Raw genomic sequence first — 18,752 nt, forward strand, 5'->3', positions numbered from 1 at the left:
CAAGGCTGGATAAAGAGATAAATATGGCTGTGACAACACAGAAATGACAGCTGAAACCTAAATGCTCTGTTATGATCCAGGAAAACATGGCTCATTATCAGTCTCTCTCTCTCTCACACACACCTTCTGTGGCCAAAATCCAATCAGCCCATTCTGGTAAACTTTCCAGTGTAGGAAAGAGTTTGAAGCAATATTTCAGAAGAATACATATCAAGTAAAGTGGATGTTGATTCCTGGAAAGCAATACTTGGGTCCTGAGTCCAAATCTCTAGGTTGGGGCCTTCCACTTTCCATATGGATTCTTTTTGGTCCTGTCAGGAAGGAACTCCTTGCTGGGCATACACTATTATTTTGCCTAGAGAAAACAAACTCTCCATGGCTAATTGCCTTCAATAAATCACACAGACATTCTCACTATTTTCCACAAGCTTCTTCCCCTCCCAAATTTCCTTTCGACCCTTGAAAGTTAAAAGGAACTGCCTTCCAGATAAACATGTCATCTACCCCTGTCTCATGGGGACTGCTTCAGATCCTGGATGGGTTTTGTTTGTTTTTTGCTTGTTCCTAGCTTTAAGGCAGATTCCTTCAAATTTGAAGAAAGCCAGGCTGGGAGATACTCCCTCATCTTATGCAGCAGCTGAGATGCCATCAGAAAGAAAGGGCCTGACCCAGGCATTTAGGAATTTCTCTACAACAAGTCTGGAAAGCCATATTGTTCTTACTGTTGTGGTTTATTACATTTTAAACCACACTCTTTTTCCAGGGATCTCAAAGCAGCTTACATGAGGCTATCTCATTTAATCATCAAGTTAATCAAATGGGGGCAGATGTGATTTAGCAGTTTTCCCAAAAAGATGCCTGCTGAGCTTCATAGGTGATTAAACACTTTAATCCATGTTTCCATGTCCAATTCTGGCCTTCTTCTCACACTTCCGTCCTTCCATTCAGTCATCTCACGGAGGAATGCAGAAGCTGAGAGATCTACACCTTTTGTTCTCTTCAATTTTGGAGTTGTTTTAATCACAAGTTCATTCCATTCAATTTCTACAATCCGTTTGTCTATTTGGAAGGATAAAAATTCAAATTTGGTGTGCATTCCCATCTTCATTTCCCCCAATGTATGCATCTTCTATGTATTTATCCCTACGGAAAATCTAATTATATACATGTCCATTACATCAAAGTAGAAACATCCACAGGCCCAGGAGCTGCACTTCTCCCCAATATCCCAATATATGGATTACATATACAACTCTCCCTTACTTCCACAGGCACATTCCATCTGGAAGGGGCCTGGGAGAATAGGTTATAATAACTACAAAGGGGGGGGAAATGGAAAAACTACTAGACACAAGATGGGTCTTGAATAATCAAAAGAAATGGGCATCATTTTTTTTATAAGTGCAAAGGAGATGTCAGTTTAATCTTTGTCAGTTTAACCTTTGCCTGCCATGTTCTGCAGCTATTACTTCTTCATCAGATGTGCATGTCCACAGACTGGTAAGGAATTGCTCACCATAGATGTACTATAGCCACTTATATTCATACTTCAGGTATGTTTCCCTCACTCAAGCAAAGGAACTGTGGTGACGTGTGCCAATGATAAGCTGCTATTGTACACTGCATGCACAACTCTTTGAGTGGCTGAGAGCAGTTGTGTGAATGTGAATGTGCAAAAACCTTCATCAGACAGCCAGGCAGATCAGAACAAGAAGACAACATAACTTCTTTTTCTTCTTTTTAAAACTGTACTCATTAATGTAGAGCCTGCTTCTTTTTCTGTGATCTCCAAATGTGCATTTGTGGATTTTGGCTCCAAAATTTAAGCAAAGTAAGTATCTTCAAATAAACAAACATTTTCCAAAATACTTAGCTGTCAAATTTTGAAAAATGCCTTTTCAGGCTTCAAGAATCGGTACAAGACATATTCCAGCTGTTCCCCATGAATAGATGCTAATTCAAAAGGGCAGGGACGGCATTTCTGCATTCAGCCTCCAGAAGAGCAGGGATGGACAGATAATACAAAACTGGTTTGTGAACATTTCTCTGCATGAACTTACCAGGATCAGCAGTTTAGCACTCATGGGGGATTAAGGTGATTGTTGATGAATATTGGGCAGAACATTTGGGTAAGCATTAAAAAAATAAATAAACCTCTTTTCCTTGTTTGCTAGTCTGTTCTCAGTCTTTGATCTGGGAACAAAATGCTGTGACTTTGCATACACCATTTCAAGAGCAAATAATACAGTTAAAAAAACCTATAAACTATGTTTTGGGGTCTGAAATGCACTGCATCCTATCCAAGAGCAAAACCAGCCCTTCCTAGAAAGCTGCAGCCTTTACTTCACACAGTGGAATCCAGAAGAGGTGCCATTTTTCTCAGCCAAACTTCCATCCCATGTACAATTTACTTTATAAAAGAAAAGAGAAGGAAACAATGTGTTTTCTCCTTCAAATGCAGAAAGTGTAAAGCCAAGCCTGATACTTATGCCTATCAGACTTCCATGCTCTCTCACAAAGGAAGGGAATGTGTGGCCCACTAGATGTTTGTCTGCAAATCTCACCAGCCCCAGCTAGCAAAGTCAATGTAATGACTGATAGGAGTTGCAGTCTAGCAACATCTGGAGGCCCCATATTCTGCTCTAGCAAAAACTGCCAAAACACATTGTTTTGAGACAAAAAGTCTACTTTTTTTTTAACAGCATGAACTTTATTGCAAGGCCAAAGCACCAAGAAGAAATAATCAAGACATATTAGTATACATAGCTCTTTCTGTTCATCCACAGGAGAGAAGCCTTGGTTTCAAAAAGTTCTTTTTTTCCCCAACAGCCATACTAGTTTAAGAACATCTAGTGTGCTTTTTCAAAAGGCTGCATGCCAGAAGGAGCTTTGCAGAATTCCTAGATCTATCCCACAAATGTACAGAATGTGTTGCTTTACTAAATTTATTTGCTGTAATGCACAGTGACATATTGGTTCGAATGGAAAATAAACAACTTGAATAAATGTTTCATGCTTTGACTTTTAAGAACTTAAATTTTGATTCTGTTCCCATGTCCTAGAGCCAGTGATTTCCCAGGAATAAGAAATATGCATATAGAAAAGATGCCTGGTATTTTAATTCCTATTAGTTAAGAAACAACATTAGTACCAAAAAATGGCTTGTGGGGAGGGGCAGAATACAGTATCAAGCAAAGCATTTTAATGACCTCCATAACAACAGGCCTGTATAAAAACAATTTCTAAAGATGATAAAAACACTGACAACCCCAACTAAACACTTAAGAAAAGGAGGCCCCAGTGCAATGGAAAGGGTTAATCATAACTCTTGGAGCAAAGTTAAGAATCTCCATCAAGACTTGCCACTCATAGGAAGAATGAAGGAAATAATCACTTTGAACTGAAACAGCAACAAAAATAATAACAGCAACTAGATTTAAGGGTGGTAGTAGTAACACAACCCCTGCCTTTTCAAATAGTAGTCCTTTCCAGCTCTTATTGTGCCACAAACCACTTTGTTATTGTTGTTACAAGGGAGTCACAGAGTTACTTCTCAAGAATTTTATCTCTTGCTGCCTGACTCAATTTATTTCCTAAATACCGTAGGATAATAGGCTTAATAGATAAAGGCAATAGACTTGACTTAGTGTATCTTGTGTTAGACGAGGCATTTTGGAGACAGCATGGCTTTGCGGGGTGCGGGTTAGTAAGTAATGAGATTACAGAGCCTTTCAGCTCTTGCTTATCACTTCCAGACAACCAGAGGATAGCCTGATTGACACCTGCTCCCATTTGCAGGCACCCCTGCAACTCCTGGAGACACATCATGTATGAAAAATAATGTGCTCTTGCCTTTTCCTCTTAACAGTTTTATTATAACTTTTAGACAATGAGTCACAGTTGTTTTTTCAAAACCAAACAAATCCAAATTAGGTCTGATGTTGCATCCTCAAAAAGTGTGTCATTTCAGCTTGGTCTCAGACTGGAGATGGCAGATTCCACGAACAATGATAAGATCTTAAGCCGCGACTCTCTTTAACCAATGCTATTTTAACTCCTTCTCTCTGGGCCTTTTTACCAGACATTGCCCCTATCCTTTCACCTTACTGATCCTTTAAGTAAAAAGATATGTCCATATAGACATTGTTTCCAGGTTTGATTTACTGTATAAAAGTTGTCCGGCTCTTTTACGTGTTAAATATTATAGGCTGCCGTAATATTTAGGCCTAGACTGAGTAACAGCCTCATAAAGACAACTCTTTAGGCATGTATCTAAGCTTGAGAGATAGAATCCTGCCTAGTAAAATCTATGGTTAGTCTAGAATTTGAACTCAGTCGTCTGAACAAGTCTTGCCTCCAAAGAAAATAGAAATAAATTACAAAGTATAAGTATGGGAGAAAAACACATATTTTCAATCCATCCATCCATAAATATTATTTAGCTAAAAAGGGGAATGGACAGAGGGAAACTAAATTCAATTCAACAGCTGATAGATACAGACGCTTAAGATTCCAAAAGGAAGCCTGGGTCCCAAGGAGTTAACCACAGTATCCATATAGTACAGTTAGTAGCTGCTTCAGCAGTTTCCATCTCTTCATCCAAAAGACATTACACATCGATTCAGTGTCCGTAATGTTTTCTGGGACATACCCACAGAGAAAGTGAGATTGTGACACACTGGGGGCCAGGTTAATTTAAGACCACCAACTCATTTCTCAGTCCTCCAACCTCCCTGCTGGTAATGAATCCTTTGCCCTGTTGACCCTGAGGTGAAAGGTTCCGTCTCCTGTTCCAAATCCCTGGGGCTAGTTGTTTCCACCTTTTGGGGAAAGGCTCCTGTCATGGTCATGTTTTTAAAGATAATTTTGCTTTAGCAGACACACTGGTGGACTCTGGGGCAGTGGATAATTTGGAGAACAAGCCAACTCAATTCCCTGCTTAATATTAACAGCCCATTCCCGCAGCAGCTGCCATCGATCCATTTCAGCACTTTAAACCACTGCTGTAACTTCCCAATTGATTTGCCAAGATTCTTGTCACTGGTGGTTATCCACCCTGATTCTGGTACAGCAACAAGAAACAGTGGAAGTAGTAGTCCCTCTATGAAGGTGGGCTACATGAACTTGAATCCAGCTGGAGGAGGCAAAGACAGGCTCTTGGGCTCTGCTTCTCAAAGTTGCTCAAAACGCTGCTATGAATTTTTATCATGATTATGTTGGGACAAAAAATCTTGGTTTTTCTTCACCCAGGAACAGATAACTGTGTTGTTAAAATCAAACTTACATTGTATCCACACTTATGCACGACTATAGCACTTTGGCCTCCCTTTAATGGCCATGGTTAACAATCCTCTGCCCTCCTTGATATGCAAATATATGTGCCTTCAAGATGCCTGTTGACTTATGGCAACCCCCCCCCCAAAAAAAAATTTCATAAGTTTTTTTCTTAGGCAACTAATACTCAAGAGTTGGTTTTGCCAGTTCCTTCCTATTAAACATAGAGCACAACACCTGGCATTCATTGGTCATCTCCCTTCCAAGTACTAACTAGGGGAGACTCTATTTAGCTTCCAAGATCAGACAGGATCTGCTGTCTTTAATGTTTTATGCCCTCCCCAACATTTATTCCTGGGTAATTTCTGGGTACATTCTGGTGGTATCCATGTTGATGAGATGGTGAATCTAATCCCGGCTTTATTCCAAGTTTTAAATGAGCTATCCAACTCTCTTCCCTAAACAGCTTTGCCACCCTGGATAACTCCTACAAAGTTCAGACTAAAACCTGGAATTTATTCACTGCTGTGGGAACCAGCAGCCATCACTGTGTACATGGTACAATCCTCACTATTTGAAAAACTCTAATAGGGTGCTACAGACTTTGTTCCTTTTGACACTCCCAGTGCCAAATGGCACCTCTTTCAGAAGACACAAATGGAATCAGAGGACATACTCACATTCACTTAAATAAAATGAGATATTTCTATCCATGTAAAGTGAATCTGAAAACTTATATTTAAAACAAAATATTCAATACTTTATCCACCCAGTCCTAATCCTGCTTGGATGTTTATTTTACCGAGTTCAGTGGGACATTTCTGATTATTACACTTAGGATTATAACAACTACATTCTTTTTCAGAGCAACACATACAGTCTTTGTTTCCACTTTGTTTGATCATATCATTATTAACTGAAGGACATGTCTGGCAAAGTTTCCTCTGCTTATGTTAATTTGCAGATGAGATCTTCCAAACAGGTATATTTTTTAATCAATGAATTCAGCCCCTGAAGGCTTTTTTCTAAGCTGTCAATAATATGGTTTATGTAATCTCAACTGTTAAGCCTCTTATGCCCAGCCATAAAAATGACTGGATGTGTAATAACAGCTGTGAAATAATACCCATGCTATAGCCCTTGTCATTAGTATTTTTATAATAAAGCATCAGTCATTGGTCCTGTAAACACTTGCTTCACTTGAGAGATGGGAAGGAAATCCCTCCTTTCCAGATAGTGGAGAACAGCATGTTCTTTGGCTGTGGGGTCATACTAATAGAGAGAATCTTGGATGCCCCTTTCTAGGTATATCTTTCACGTTCAGGAGGAGGGTCCTATGCCCACTCACTATCATGAACTATTAGCATCCAGACTTACTGCAGGAAATGCGGACCTGAAATCTTGACTTTTCCTGTTCAACCACCCACACTGTGCTTGCCAACCAGGATATGAACTATAGCTGGGCTTCATTCAATTTCATTCAAGCCAAAAGCAGAAATAGATTAGAATTAAATGCAGCCACCACACCCATCCATGATCCATCTTACAAATATGCCCATTTAAAGGACTAGAATTGACAAATCTCCTTTTTCAAAAAAGGTTATGCATCAACCTATCCATACCAACTAGTTAAGGGAAACAAGTGAATGTTCACACAACATGATGGGGGTGCAAAGAAGATTACTGAGATCTCAGCTAAGAATACCTAACCTGTTTTTCCTGAGAAGAATCCTGGAAAAGATGTGTGTGTGAATCTGCAAAGTCATAATCAGCAACAGTCCAGGTAATATAAATAGATTTTCCCCTCCACCTCATCCTTCCTTGGGAAACAAGGACTGGCTGCAATTGGGGGTCTCAGTCAGGATGTGGCCATCATTTTCCATCACTACTCATTTCCCTCCTGGGAACATGTTCCCATTCTTAGTATCAAGAGTGGGAAATGGAGCAGAGATATTTTGGGTGTGAGTGATAAATGAAGAGCCACACAGCCCATCATGGGTGTAGTTTGTCCTCTTACATTGGAACATTTCCCATCACTAGCAAGAGCTTCTGGGTATCTGAATGGTCAAAACAGTGCTTGGCAAAATGCAGCTTCTCCGAGGTGTTGAAGGCACATGGGGACAAAGCTACAAGCTGACCAACACTCTTTAAGTCTTAGTTTATAAAGGAGGCAGAAGTTAGAGAGGACCTTCCAGGCCTCATTTAGTTGCTAGGCAACATTATCCCATGCTTGTACCAGGGCTGTTAATTAGCTCTGCACCCTGGACATCCTCTGCAAGAACATGGGCTTAATACTGCAAACACACTGAATACTGCAAAAGAATCGATTAACTCTCTAGTTGCGGCCCTTCTGGTTGCATCCACAGCCATTGTCACTCCAATGCTGAGCAGTTCAAAAGAAAGGACCAGGTTGAAGGAATGAATGCCTGGAAACCTGCTCTCATGTGGAATGAAAGCAGAAATTGTCTTAGTAGGGAATGGTACCCACGCAAAGAATGCTGCTGTTATGTTCTGAGTTCTATCATTCAAAGGAAAGGAAAAACCCTGCCCTCTTCAGTTGGCTTTCAGCCTGCTCCTCCTTCAGAAGCAGCAAAATCTGCGTTGACAGCGCACAGTTTTATCTTGATAACTCATGGCATTTACAGTGCTTTCACTGCTCTTGTACTGGAGTGAACTCCTTGAACCACAGAAAAGCAGGTGGTATGATTGTGTATACTGCTAAGGCCATGTGGCTGTTTCCATGTAGTGCACAGAGCTGCTGGAGAGCAGGAGATGAGGGGTTCTCATTCTGATTCAGCAGCAGTGGCCTGGGTGTTCCCACTGAGTGCAAGCATAAACACTGACAGAGGCAGAACAATAGGCTTTGAACTGGCTGCAACAGGAAGTGAAAGGGGAAGCTTGTTCATAGCTCTCTGGTGCTGTATTGTTCTGCTGTTTACACAGAGGCTCAGCGACATGTCCAGTTTGGTTATCCAAGTGAGCTTTCTCTGCTGGCAGCATTGCCTCCGTCCCAGGCAATACAATCTTCACAATCCATTAACTCAAGAATTAGGGAAGGTAGGATTTGTCTTGCTGAATCCTGCCAAGGCTCAGCAAGTCCAGAACTTACTTTCTTCTTGCAGATGTGCAGACTTTGAAAACTTAAGAAGGTTAAGAAGAGCCCCAGCATTCTGTTTCTACAGCAGATGAGCAGGCACTTCTGGGAAGCCCATAATGACTGAAGCCAACAATTCATGTTTCCTGGAGAGTGGAAAAGTTGCAGGTTTGGACAACAACCCCCAGAATCTTCCAGCCAGTGGCAATACTGACTGGGGGATTCTAGCAGCTATAGTCCAAAAGTACCTTTTCCTGGTTCTAGAGCAGCGTTTCCCAAAGTTTGGTCCTCCAGGTGTTTTGGACTTCAGCTCCCAGAAGCGCTTGTCAGTCCTGGCCCACAATGAAGAATTCTGGGAGCTGAAGTCCATCAGAACCAATGTGTTCACCTTCAGGGGGTAGTAGAAATTTTAACATCACTACTTTACCTCATCTTACAGTTACAGAAGGACTAAAGGAAACTCTAGAGCAAGGGTTCCCAAACCACTGCTCTAGGAACATGGCTCTAGAATTTCCTCAGGTCCTTTCTTACTGGTAAGATGAAGTAAAGTGGTAATGTTAAGATTTCTACTACCCCCTGAAGGTGAACACATTGCTTCTGATTCTCAGAAGCTGAAAGTCAGAGAAGTCCATCATGGCTGGATTCCTAGCATATCTACCTCCTTTCCTTTAACCCAAGAGCTACCAGTGATTGACCCAAAGTGGTATATTCTACTGTGCTTCCAGGACTACATGGTTTAGGATAGTAGATTCAGGAGTAGGAGTGGGTTGGGGGAAATTCAGGTCATTGCTAGAACAGATTAGATATAGCCTGAATATATAATTTTGGTATCAAGCAAATGGTTTTACCACAGATATGCCTGCCCAAAGGTGTCAACAGGTAAATAGTACATGTGCTTTATGACACTCTTTTGAAACATTCATGTTCTCCTTATAAGACTAACATCAAAGCACAAAAGTCGCAGGTCACTTAAAGTTTCAACATCTATGAGCATCTGAAAGCCTAACACTGGCTGTAAACAGGAATGAAGTTAAGAAGGTTTGCCTCATTAATCACTATGCCTGCTTGCTAAAGAATAATGAAGGAGAAAAGAAATAAGAGGCTAATCACATGGTTAAAGTGCTAGCTCATGAATTCCTGTTGAGGCAGTCAGGAAAAGAAGGGCACCAGAACATACAAGGTGAGCACTGAGATTGGTACGGATGATAAATCTGCAGATTTACAGAAAGCACATACGCCAGGATATGCTGCAATTGACTGAGGTTTCTCAGAAAGCGTTTACCTCAGTTCCGGACACACAGTTTTTCTCTTCCATAGTGATGGTGCTCACTATGGGGACAGACAATGAATGAACAACAGGCCCATCCTTTCAAAATTACCAGGCTGCATGATTGCTGCCAGCACCACTGTTGGTTCAGCAGCACCACTGCTCCTATGATTTGACCAGGATAATCACAGTTCATGCTATCAACAACATCCTGGCATCATTATTCTGGGAACTTCCATACCCAGTGCCTCCTATTCACTGTCCCCAAATTTGTTCTTTCCTACTTCAACATGGAATTATGGCCTCTTCCTGCTGCTTGGTTAATCTGCCAAGTAAAATCCAGGCCAAGTGGGAGGAGGTGTTAGGTGCATTAAATCTCTCACCTTTCTCTAAGCCCTGGCTGCCGTTTTATTGACAGAGTTGGTGGCCTGGGCCATGTTAACAGCTCCCATTGCCTAACTTCCTCCTCCTGTTCCTCATCCCCTCTTCTCTTCACTCTCCACCTCACTAGAAAGAGAAACATCATACGGGCATAGAAATTGTTGACTCATAGGGGTAAAAGCTGATTAAAGACAGCTCATTTTACAGTGCTGGTATCTCAGCTGGCTTTTAGGCAATGAGTGAGGTTAACTGGAAATAACTTGAAATAGTGGTGTGAGGAAAACAGAAGGCATGGCAGGAGGGTTTTTCTAATTTCATTGCAGGTTAAAAGGTCAGCCAGGTGATATGATATTTCCTCTAAAAGCTGCTAGTCTTCATGGTTTCATTACATCTCATATATTTAGAGTGTTCTAATGCACAACTATAGTCAATCACAACTTCCGGTTGTTAAAGGCAATCTATATCAGTCTTTAGGTCTATAGGGAACTCTCCAGAGGTAATATGATCTTATAGATAAAGGAAAATTTTGCAGTTCATGTATTTATAACTCCATAATATTTGACAGTTTTCTACTATACCCAAATACAAAAAATATACATCAGCTAAACAAAGCCAAATTAAAGCAATTAAACCTTAAAACAACAACACCCACCATATAAATCAATATATCAACTCTATTAAATGCAGCAACACAGAGGCTTCATTATGGTGGTCAGGGGTACAGATGGCACTGGGTGACACCACATGGGGCTGTACATCTAGTGGGGAGGTACACCCGGTGGAACTGCTGCTGCTGTTAGGTGAGCAAGAAAGGGCACCAGCCCCCTTTCTCACTGGCTCTCTGGAGGCCACAGCATCACCTCAAGCAGTGCTTTCATTTAGAGTCTGGTGCAGCAGCCACACCAGACCTAGGCACACCTCTCTCCCACAGCAGTTGGGTGGGAAGTGGGTGGCTGGGGGGGCAGGGTAGATAAGCAAGGCAGCAAGCAGGAAGGAGGCTGGGCCAGTCTACACACACACACACACACACACACACACACACACAAACCCTGCAACCCTTTCCGGGCACATGCCACTGGGCATTAACAACACTCAATTGTAAGAACAGCCCTGTCCCTATGGTGTTCACAACTAAGGAAGTTGAGATGGTCTTTAGCTTAGAAATATTAGCTTACCATTTATTTAAAAAAAAAAAAAAAACAGAGAAGGAACCAAACAAAACTGATTTATCCATTAAAACTGATGATCAGGCCCATATATAAATATGTAAAAGATAGCAATAATCTGTGCTTTCAGAAGAGCAGTGTTAACAGACATACATGTGTGACATCTCTATTCATATTATCTAGATGGGCCTCTCTTAGTGTCCATTTCATAACACACACACTGTGGTAGTAGCTTGTGCTAAAAGGTAAAAATAAAGGTTTCCCCTCAATATGAATGTCTAGTCATAACCAAGTGTAGGGGGTGGTGCTAATCTCCATTACTAAACAAAAGAGCCAGCATTGTCCGAAGACAACTGCAATGGTCATGTGGCCATCATGACTACATCCAACACTGTTACCTTCCCACCAAAGTGGTACCTATTTATCTATTTGCATTTGTATGCTTTCAAACAGCTAGGTCGGCAGAAGCTAGGACGAATGATGGGGGCTCACCCCATCATGGGGCACTTGGGCTCGAGCTGCCAACCTTCTGACCTTACGACTGTCAGAACTGGCATCTTAACCACTAAGCCACCACATCCCTTTTGTGGTGCAGTTTGTGCTTCTGGTACCACACAGAGAATTTTGATCTAAGTAATGGGTTTCCTTTGATTTTAGTCATGAAAACCCAGCTTCTACTGAAGGCTTGTCCACACAATATATAAAAAAGCCCAAAACATTCCTGTACTTACCTGTTTAGAAGATTCACGGGACCAAAACAGGTGGAACACAGGTCTAATTCACACTCCAGGTTGATCCTCCAGAGTAAAAAAGTCTCCTTTTACTATGGATCAGGACAGAAATTCTGGAGAATCCCCTGGGCATGGAGACGGCAAGCTACGGTGGGAGGACAGGGGAAGGAGGGTTGACGGGTGGGCAATCCATTACCACTTCCCACCCAAACTTCCAACTCACCACAGCACTTTCACTTTTGAACTCATCCGGTTCCTTTGGTGCCATGCCTTTTGCAGATGTACTAACTGAGTGCATATTAGCACAACAATACCATCAGCAGAGTGCATCAATGCAAATTTATTGCACGAGCACACAGCTACACAACAATGTGTGCAGACAATGCTGCTGGTGTTGGCCCATTGTGGATGCTAGATATGCAGACTGCTTGCCTCTTTGTGGATCCAGAAGCCCCAACAGTAAGCCAGGTTTTCTGCCAGTGCAAACACAAACCACGATGCCATTCATAAGACCACCTCACAATGTTTACTCAGTGTCTGCTTTCCTGTGGACACTGTAAAATATGGAGGCAGTGCTGTGATTGCCAGCCAGCATATACAGGCTTCCATGCAACCACTGTGTGCTTGACCACAACTATTTCTTTAGCAGCTACACACAGTTTTGTCACAGAACTGTTGCCACAGCTGTGTCACAGGACTGTGATGGTGCTGCTCCCCAAAGTTAGCATGGGCTTATTAACAATATGTCTGTTTTGGTCATGGGAATCCACCCTGGATGACAGCAGGATCAGGCCTCTCTGGGAAAATCACAGCTGATCCAAAAGGAGACCCCAACAGACCTGGAAGTGAACATGTACAAACATTTCTACCGCATACCATGCTTAATAATGCTTATCCGTCCAGCACTAATCCCACTGTCCCTGGGCACGCAGGCCAGCTCAGGAATGGTAATTGCATTAAAGCATGTATTGCTGGATAAGTAGTGTATGGTTACGGCAGTGCAGCGATACCACACACAAAACAGCTACTTCTCCAGCAAAAACAGGGCACATATGAGTACAGAAAAATGTCAGACAGCAAAATGATTACATTTCATCTTTTTCTGCAGAGCTACGTTAAATTATTCTCTATCTGTTCTCAAGCAGACAGACAGAAAAAAAAAAGAAATCCTAGAAAGGCAGACAGACAGGCAAAAACAGATGCATACAAATGAAAATATAATGCAAGTTGATAGGTACAACCCAGAAATTTAGATCAGATATCTCCTAGCAAATAGAAAGCCATTACGGTATAGTGATTTGAGTGTTGAACTAGGACTGTCAAAGATCAGAGTTCTCATTCTAATTAGCCATAGAAACCAAATTACACTTTCCTCATTTTAGAGGAAAGCAATGGCAAACCTCTTCTAAATAAATCTTGCCAAGAAAACCCTAGGATGTAGTAGCCATAAGTCAGAGTTGACTTGAAGGCACCTAACATCAACAAAGGCAACTACTTCCCAGAATTCCTAAGGAGGCTGCTTGTTGCTCCCTCTCTGTAAGAGATCATTCTCTCCAGCTCCCAAACATTCATAACTCTGTGATAGGTTCTCCAAGGCACCAGTCCTTCCTTCCCTGAATGCTTATACCTTTCATGTTACCCTTGTTGCTCCAGCATTTAATGCCCTTGAGATGTTTGTCAATTGTTCCCTGGAGTCAAAGTTTATCTAAACAGTATGCCTTCTAATAATCCTTTCTGCCTCATCTCTCATTTCCTGTGGCTTTCAATCTCTTTCCATCTCAGACACCACCCAAGTTCTCCTATACCCCTTTGAATGTCTTTCCAAGTAACCTTCTGCTCGGCTGCCAAGTCTCATGATTTACTGTCTATTTCTGCTAACTTTTGTCAAAGCACCAAAAACTCTGGAGCAGCCAGGTGATACCGTGAAAAACAACACAGAAATTTCCCACTTTTTTGACTGTGAACCAAACCTTCTCATGAAGAATCAATGGCACTATAAAGAGACAAAACGGATTTTCAAAGTCATTGCTTTGCTCTAAACTTCCTCTGTTGGACACAGAAATCTTTTAATAAGCCAAAAGAAGATCTCAACATGCACATGTAAACGTAGAACATGAAGACAGATTGTAGCATATTTCTGTCTTCCCTGGTTCTCTGATGAGACTGTTCATAGTCCAAAATAGAGACTGGGTTGTAGACATGGACATTCAGAATGCTTTTCTAGCCAGTACAGGAGTAGACAAAGATAAGGTATAGAGTGATGAAAGGCTAGTGCTTCATTCTCAATCTTTGGTCCTCCAGATGTTTTGGACTTCAGCTCCCAGAAGCCCATGCCAACAATAGCAAGTACATTTTCATAACAAGGATAACAATGAGGATTTCTGGGAGCTGAGGTTCAAAAGATCTGGAGGATGAAAGACTGGAAAGGACTGGCATGCCTAATATCTCAGATCAAGCATAGCTCTGTATGCAGCTTCCCATATGCTTGACCGTTTAACTTTTTTTACAGTCCTAAGTAGGTAGCAAAAGGAAGAAGTGCACCAAACTACAGGTGGCACTTCACACTTTGCAAGCGGCCTGCCATCAGTTTGGTGGGACACATAAATTGCACAGGAGTGCACTAGAAGAATAGTAAAGAGTATTACAGAATTAAATCCAGATAATTTTAAATGTTGGCTTGATATAATTATGACAGTGTTGGGCTAGTCTTTTCCTGACTCACTGAAAGTGGATAAAAAGAGCCTTTAAAAAACAACTACATAAATCAAGAAGGGCCAGGAGGAAGATCTCACAGTATATCACCACTAGAGAAACTCAACATCATTATGACAGAGCCAGGGTGGTGTCATGGTTTGTGTGTTGGACTAGGACTCTGGGAGACCAGGGCTTGAATCCCTGCTCAGCCATGAAACCCACAGTCTCAGAGGAAGACAAAAACAAATCCACACAGAACAAATCTTGGGCAAAAGAAACCATGGGCTAGTCTACACTTAAATGGATCATGTGCATTGCAGACCATTTCCATACATTCACATCAACGGTTAATTGTCTTCATTTTCTTGCACAAATTTGCATCTATCTGCATCTCTTCACCCTACTTCTGCAGAAAATGTGCAGCCATCCAAATGCATGCAAAGTGGACATATGTGTGATAATGCATATTTCCGCAGATTTCAATGGATACTCCTGTAAAAAGCCTTTTTCTGCAGACTTTAGGAGGTTTTTTGAGGGGTTTTCACACAAAAAGCCAAACTCCTGCAAATTATGTGTGGCTGGATCACACTCTATCGACTGGAATCAGGAGTATTTTGATTGTGTAGACTAGCCTCATGTTAGGTTTACCTTAAGGTTGCCATAAATCAGAAAGGACATGAAGGCACACCAAAAAACTTCAGGTCTGTCAGAATTTAGCCAACTGACAAATAGCTAACCATCCTTGGCTAATGAAAATATATGTTATTGACATGACTAGCAAAGTTAGGATGAGCAGGGATGCATAAGAACGCCTGTCTTTCCATCACTAACTCATCCCAGTATGATAAAGTGCCATTTTTCAAATTCCTTTTAGCCAAAGATCAAAAGTAAAATGAAACATTCTTTCTTTGCATTGCAAAGGATATGAATGGAACAGGTCCTTTACATTCATAACTTAACACTGCAAATTCCTGAACAAGTACTTGCTTAGAGTAATGTAACAACAATACTTGACATTTGTATAGCACTTCACGAGTCTGAAGTGCCTCATATGCATCATCTGGTCGTAATTCTTAACACAATCCAGCACAGTAAATTAGCATGACTACCTACCTTCCCCAGCTGCTGATTATGGGTAGAATATTTAGAGCAGCAACTATGCTTGTTTCTGTTTATTTCTCTACCTGGATGAGAGTGTGACAGAGGAAGCAGGCCAGGCATGGCTAAAATGTGGCTTTGCTCTAGGTCACCATCACTATGGTTTCAGAACATCCTCCAGACTGGCCGCAATTATAGTTCACAATGTGAATTCTCCTCTGCTGAATTTAATAGCAAGCCCACGGTCCTCCATCATTAGATGGTCTTCTCCTGGCACTGCCAGACCCAACATCTTGTTAGCATGGGACTATTACAAACCCACTTATGATAACCCAGAAGGAACAAAAATATCCCCAGAGTTGCAATTTGTGTGTGTACACTTCCTTAAAATATCACATCAAACAATTTTCAAAAAGACAATGGCTCTCAAACAAGTGCGTGCACACATTAGGTACAGGCCAATTCATATTTGCTGCAAATGAATCTTTCTTAAGCTTCTTGAAAAAGCCAGGCACAAATGAAGTTATTTGCACTTCAAATGACCATGCAATGGAGACCATCACTATCAAATCTCAACCTCCCCTCCTAAATGATGATAACCACAAGATAAATACATCAAGACCGCTAAGCATCACATCATTCTGTAAGGTGAAAAAGAGAAATGGGTCTTCACTCCTGTTATTTTTAGAAACCCCACTGTCAAAATCTTCTGATGCCCTGCCCACTTTCATGCAATTTTATAGGGCAAAACTCAAAATCAATGAGGGGAGAAGCATCTATGTAATATGTCATGATCCTGGCAAACACAGAGATTGCAGTCGTTAGCAGGTGCAGGGCATGGTGTAGGTGGTGTGGGGAGCAGTGTGGGCAGTTGGGAGAGGACAGAGGAGGTAAAATGGCCACAGGTGCTGTAATGATTAAGGATGGTGCTAAAATCACAACTGTGTTTTTTTTAAAAAAACAAAACAAAACAAAACTGTCTCTATCAGGAGAGAAAGCTGACAGCATAAAAGACCATTATTCCAGCATAAGCAGGATTCCTCCCAGAGATTGCAGCCTGAGATGCACATTTGTCAATATTCCTGAAGGGAAAGGGAGGTTAAGAAGAGATGGGTGTCTATAGTACAAACACAGTATATTCCTAGTTAACAGTTGTATACTGGTGTTTCTTTGTAGGGGCAGCTGTTTTGGCCATTAAATTAATTCCAAAATACACAAGCTGGCACCTTTAGTAGGCCAACCAGAAAGCACAAAAACATTATGCTCCCTTTTGAAACTCACTGGCTTCTTCATTAGGCAAAGGTAGTAAAAAAAAATCATGCAGGAGAAACAAAAGTGGTGCTGTTGGAGACACATAAACCTGTAAGTTTGCATCTTTGGTTTAGCATGTTTCAGCAAGAGTGTTTTCATGAAGGCTGATCATGTTAGCCTCCTACCTCTGAGGCTGACCTGCTACCTCAGTGCCTCACACCAGCTAACCCAGAAACTTTAGAAATGGGACCTCCCTCAACACCTGTCCCCTCCTCTGTCCAGGCAGGAGGAGGATTCATGGAAGCACTGCAGTCCCTTCCTAGGGGTTTAATGTGTGACATGCTGCCAACTCTTTCTCAGCAGCACACATGGCAGGTTGGGTTCACTGAGCTGTCAATCAGCTGACTGTAATGCCAGCCATGGTGCCTGACTCTACAAAAATCCAAGGAAACTCCATAAGCTGCAGGGCCAGTTATCTCCAGATGGAGAGAGAAACTGAAGTGAAACACATCATGTGCTTGATTGATGCAGGCTGGCAGCCCAGTGGCTTCTTCAAACCTATTCCAGATAAAGTCTCCTTCACACTACTCATGGCAGTGATCTCAAGGCAATATGCTGCTGAGGATAGCTTTCCTGGAAAGACTGGGAATGGCCATTATGATGAAGCTGCAGGGTGGTACCATGACATTTTGCTTTGTGAGTGAGAAGCCACTGGTGCTCCATCTTTCCCACCCCCAGAGTCAGGATGCCCAGTATCCAAAGCTAGCCAAGTTACTTTGGTATTTGAGATAGGAACAAGCACTTTTCCCCAATCCTGGCAGCAAAAAAACAACCAAAATATAATAATAATAATAATAATAATAATAATAATAATAATAATAATAATAATAATATTTATTTGTATACCGCCCTATGGGAAACCAATCCGGGCGGTTGACAACAGTAAAATATAAGTTTTGCTTCCTTTTCATGACATATTAAATTCACTGAAGCAGCTGTTCCACTTTTCCCTATGATAGGGCTGGCCCTGTGAACCTGAATATGCTAGATATAGGACTTTCACCCAGCCACTGATTACCAGAAAGAGTAACCCAAATAAGACCACCACCACAGAATAATGCTCCTTGAACCTAGAGAATAGGCCTTACCTTTGAAAGTGAGTTGCACCCTTGGTGTAGCAAACAAGTAATCCTTGGCATAGGATGGCCACCAGCCCACAAACAGCAGGATGGCCCAGAGCAAAAAGCCAACCAAGGGCATGGTGGAGAGAGCCGTTGATCCCAACTCCAGGCAGAATTCTTAAGCAATCTACAAGAGAGGAAGAAAGAGGAGACAGAAGCATTGTTATGATGAATGGAATATGAGACTTGCTGAACAATTGAATTTTCCCTTCTCTTTAAGGCCACTGGATTCATCTGACCAACTTCTAGAAGGAAAAACATGCTGGCTTAAAAATGTACCAATCTATAATTCAAATATATGATCCTGTTCCCCAATGGCCCTTGTCAGTTATCTAAATAGCTAGACTGTATTTCAATTATTACTCCCAACTAGAGCAGACACAACTAGAGCAGACACAATGAATCAACTGAAGTATTGTTTTACAAAGTTCTCGTTGATTCATTGGGTCTATCATACATGGCACTAACCAGTGGATTTAAGTTCTAGTTTTTGAGTGGGAAAGAGAGTCACTTTCACCGATGCATTTCACCCCATTTTTCCTCTCCCCCTCTTCAGCCTGTTTTAGAATTGTGGAAGTACTTTTTGACAGGTGGAAATGTATAAATGGTCACTTC

At 41.5% G+C, this 18,752-nt stretch overlaps 1 protein-coding gene across 4 annotated transcripts in view; it reads right to left on the bottom strand.

Moving 5' to 3' along the window:
- The window catches only part of SEMA3F (semaphorin 3F), a 175,084-nt gene that overhangs the window by 141,573 nt on the left and 14,759 nt on the right, over nt 1-18,752 (bottom strand). For all 4 annotated transcript variants that reach the window (XM_089525866.1, XM_089525848.1, XM_089525859.1 and 1 more), the window contains exon 2: nt 18,105-18,264. In XM_089525866.1, the coding sequence (XP_089381992.1) occupies nt 18,105-18,216 (112 nt within the window). In that variant the 5' untranslated portion in view covers nt 18,217-18,264. The remainder of the gene's footprint in view (nt 1-18,104; nt 18,265-18,752) is intronic.

This window comes from Sceloporus occidentalis, unplaced genomic scaffold, assembly GCF_023333645.1.
Source record: "Sceloporus occidentalis isolate IW3139 unplaced genomic scaffold, rSceOcc1.0.p SCAF_1, whole genome shotgun sequence".
NCBI lineage: Eukaryota > Metazoa > Chordata > Lepidosauria > Squamata > Phrynosomatidae > Sceloporus > Sceloporus occidentalis.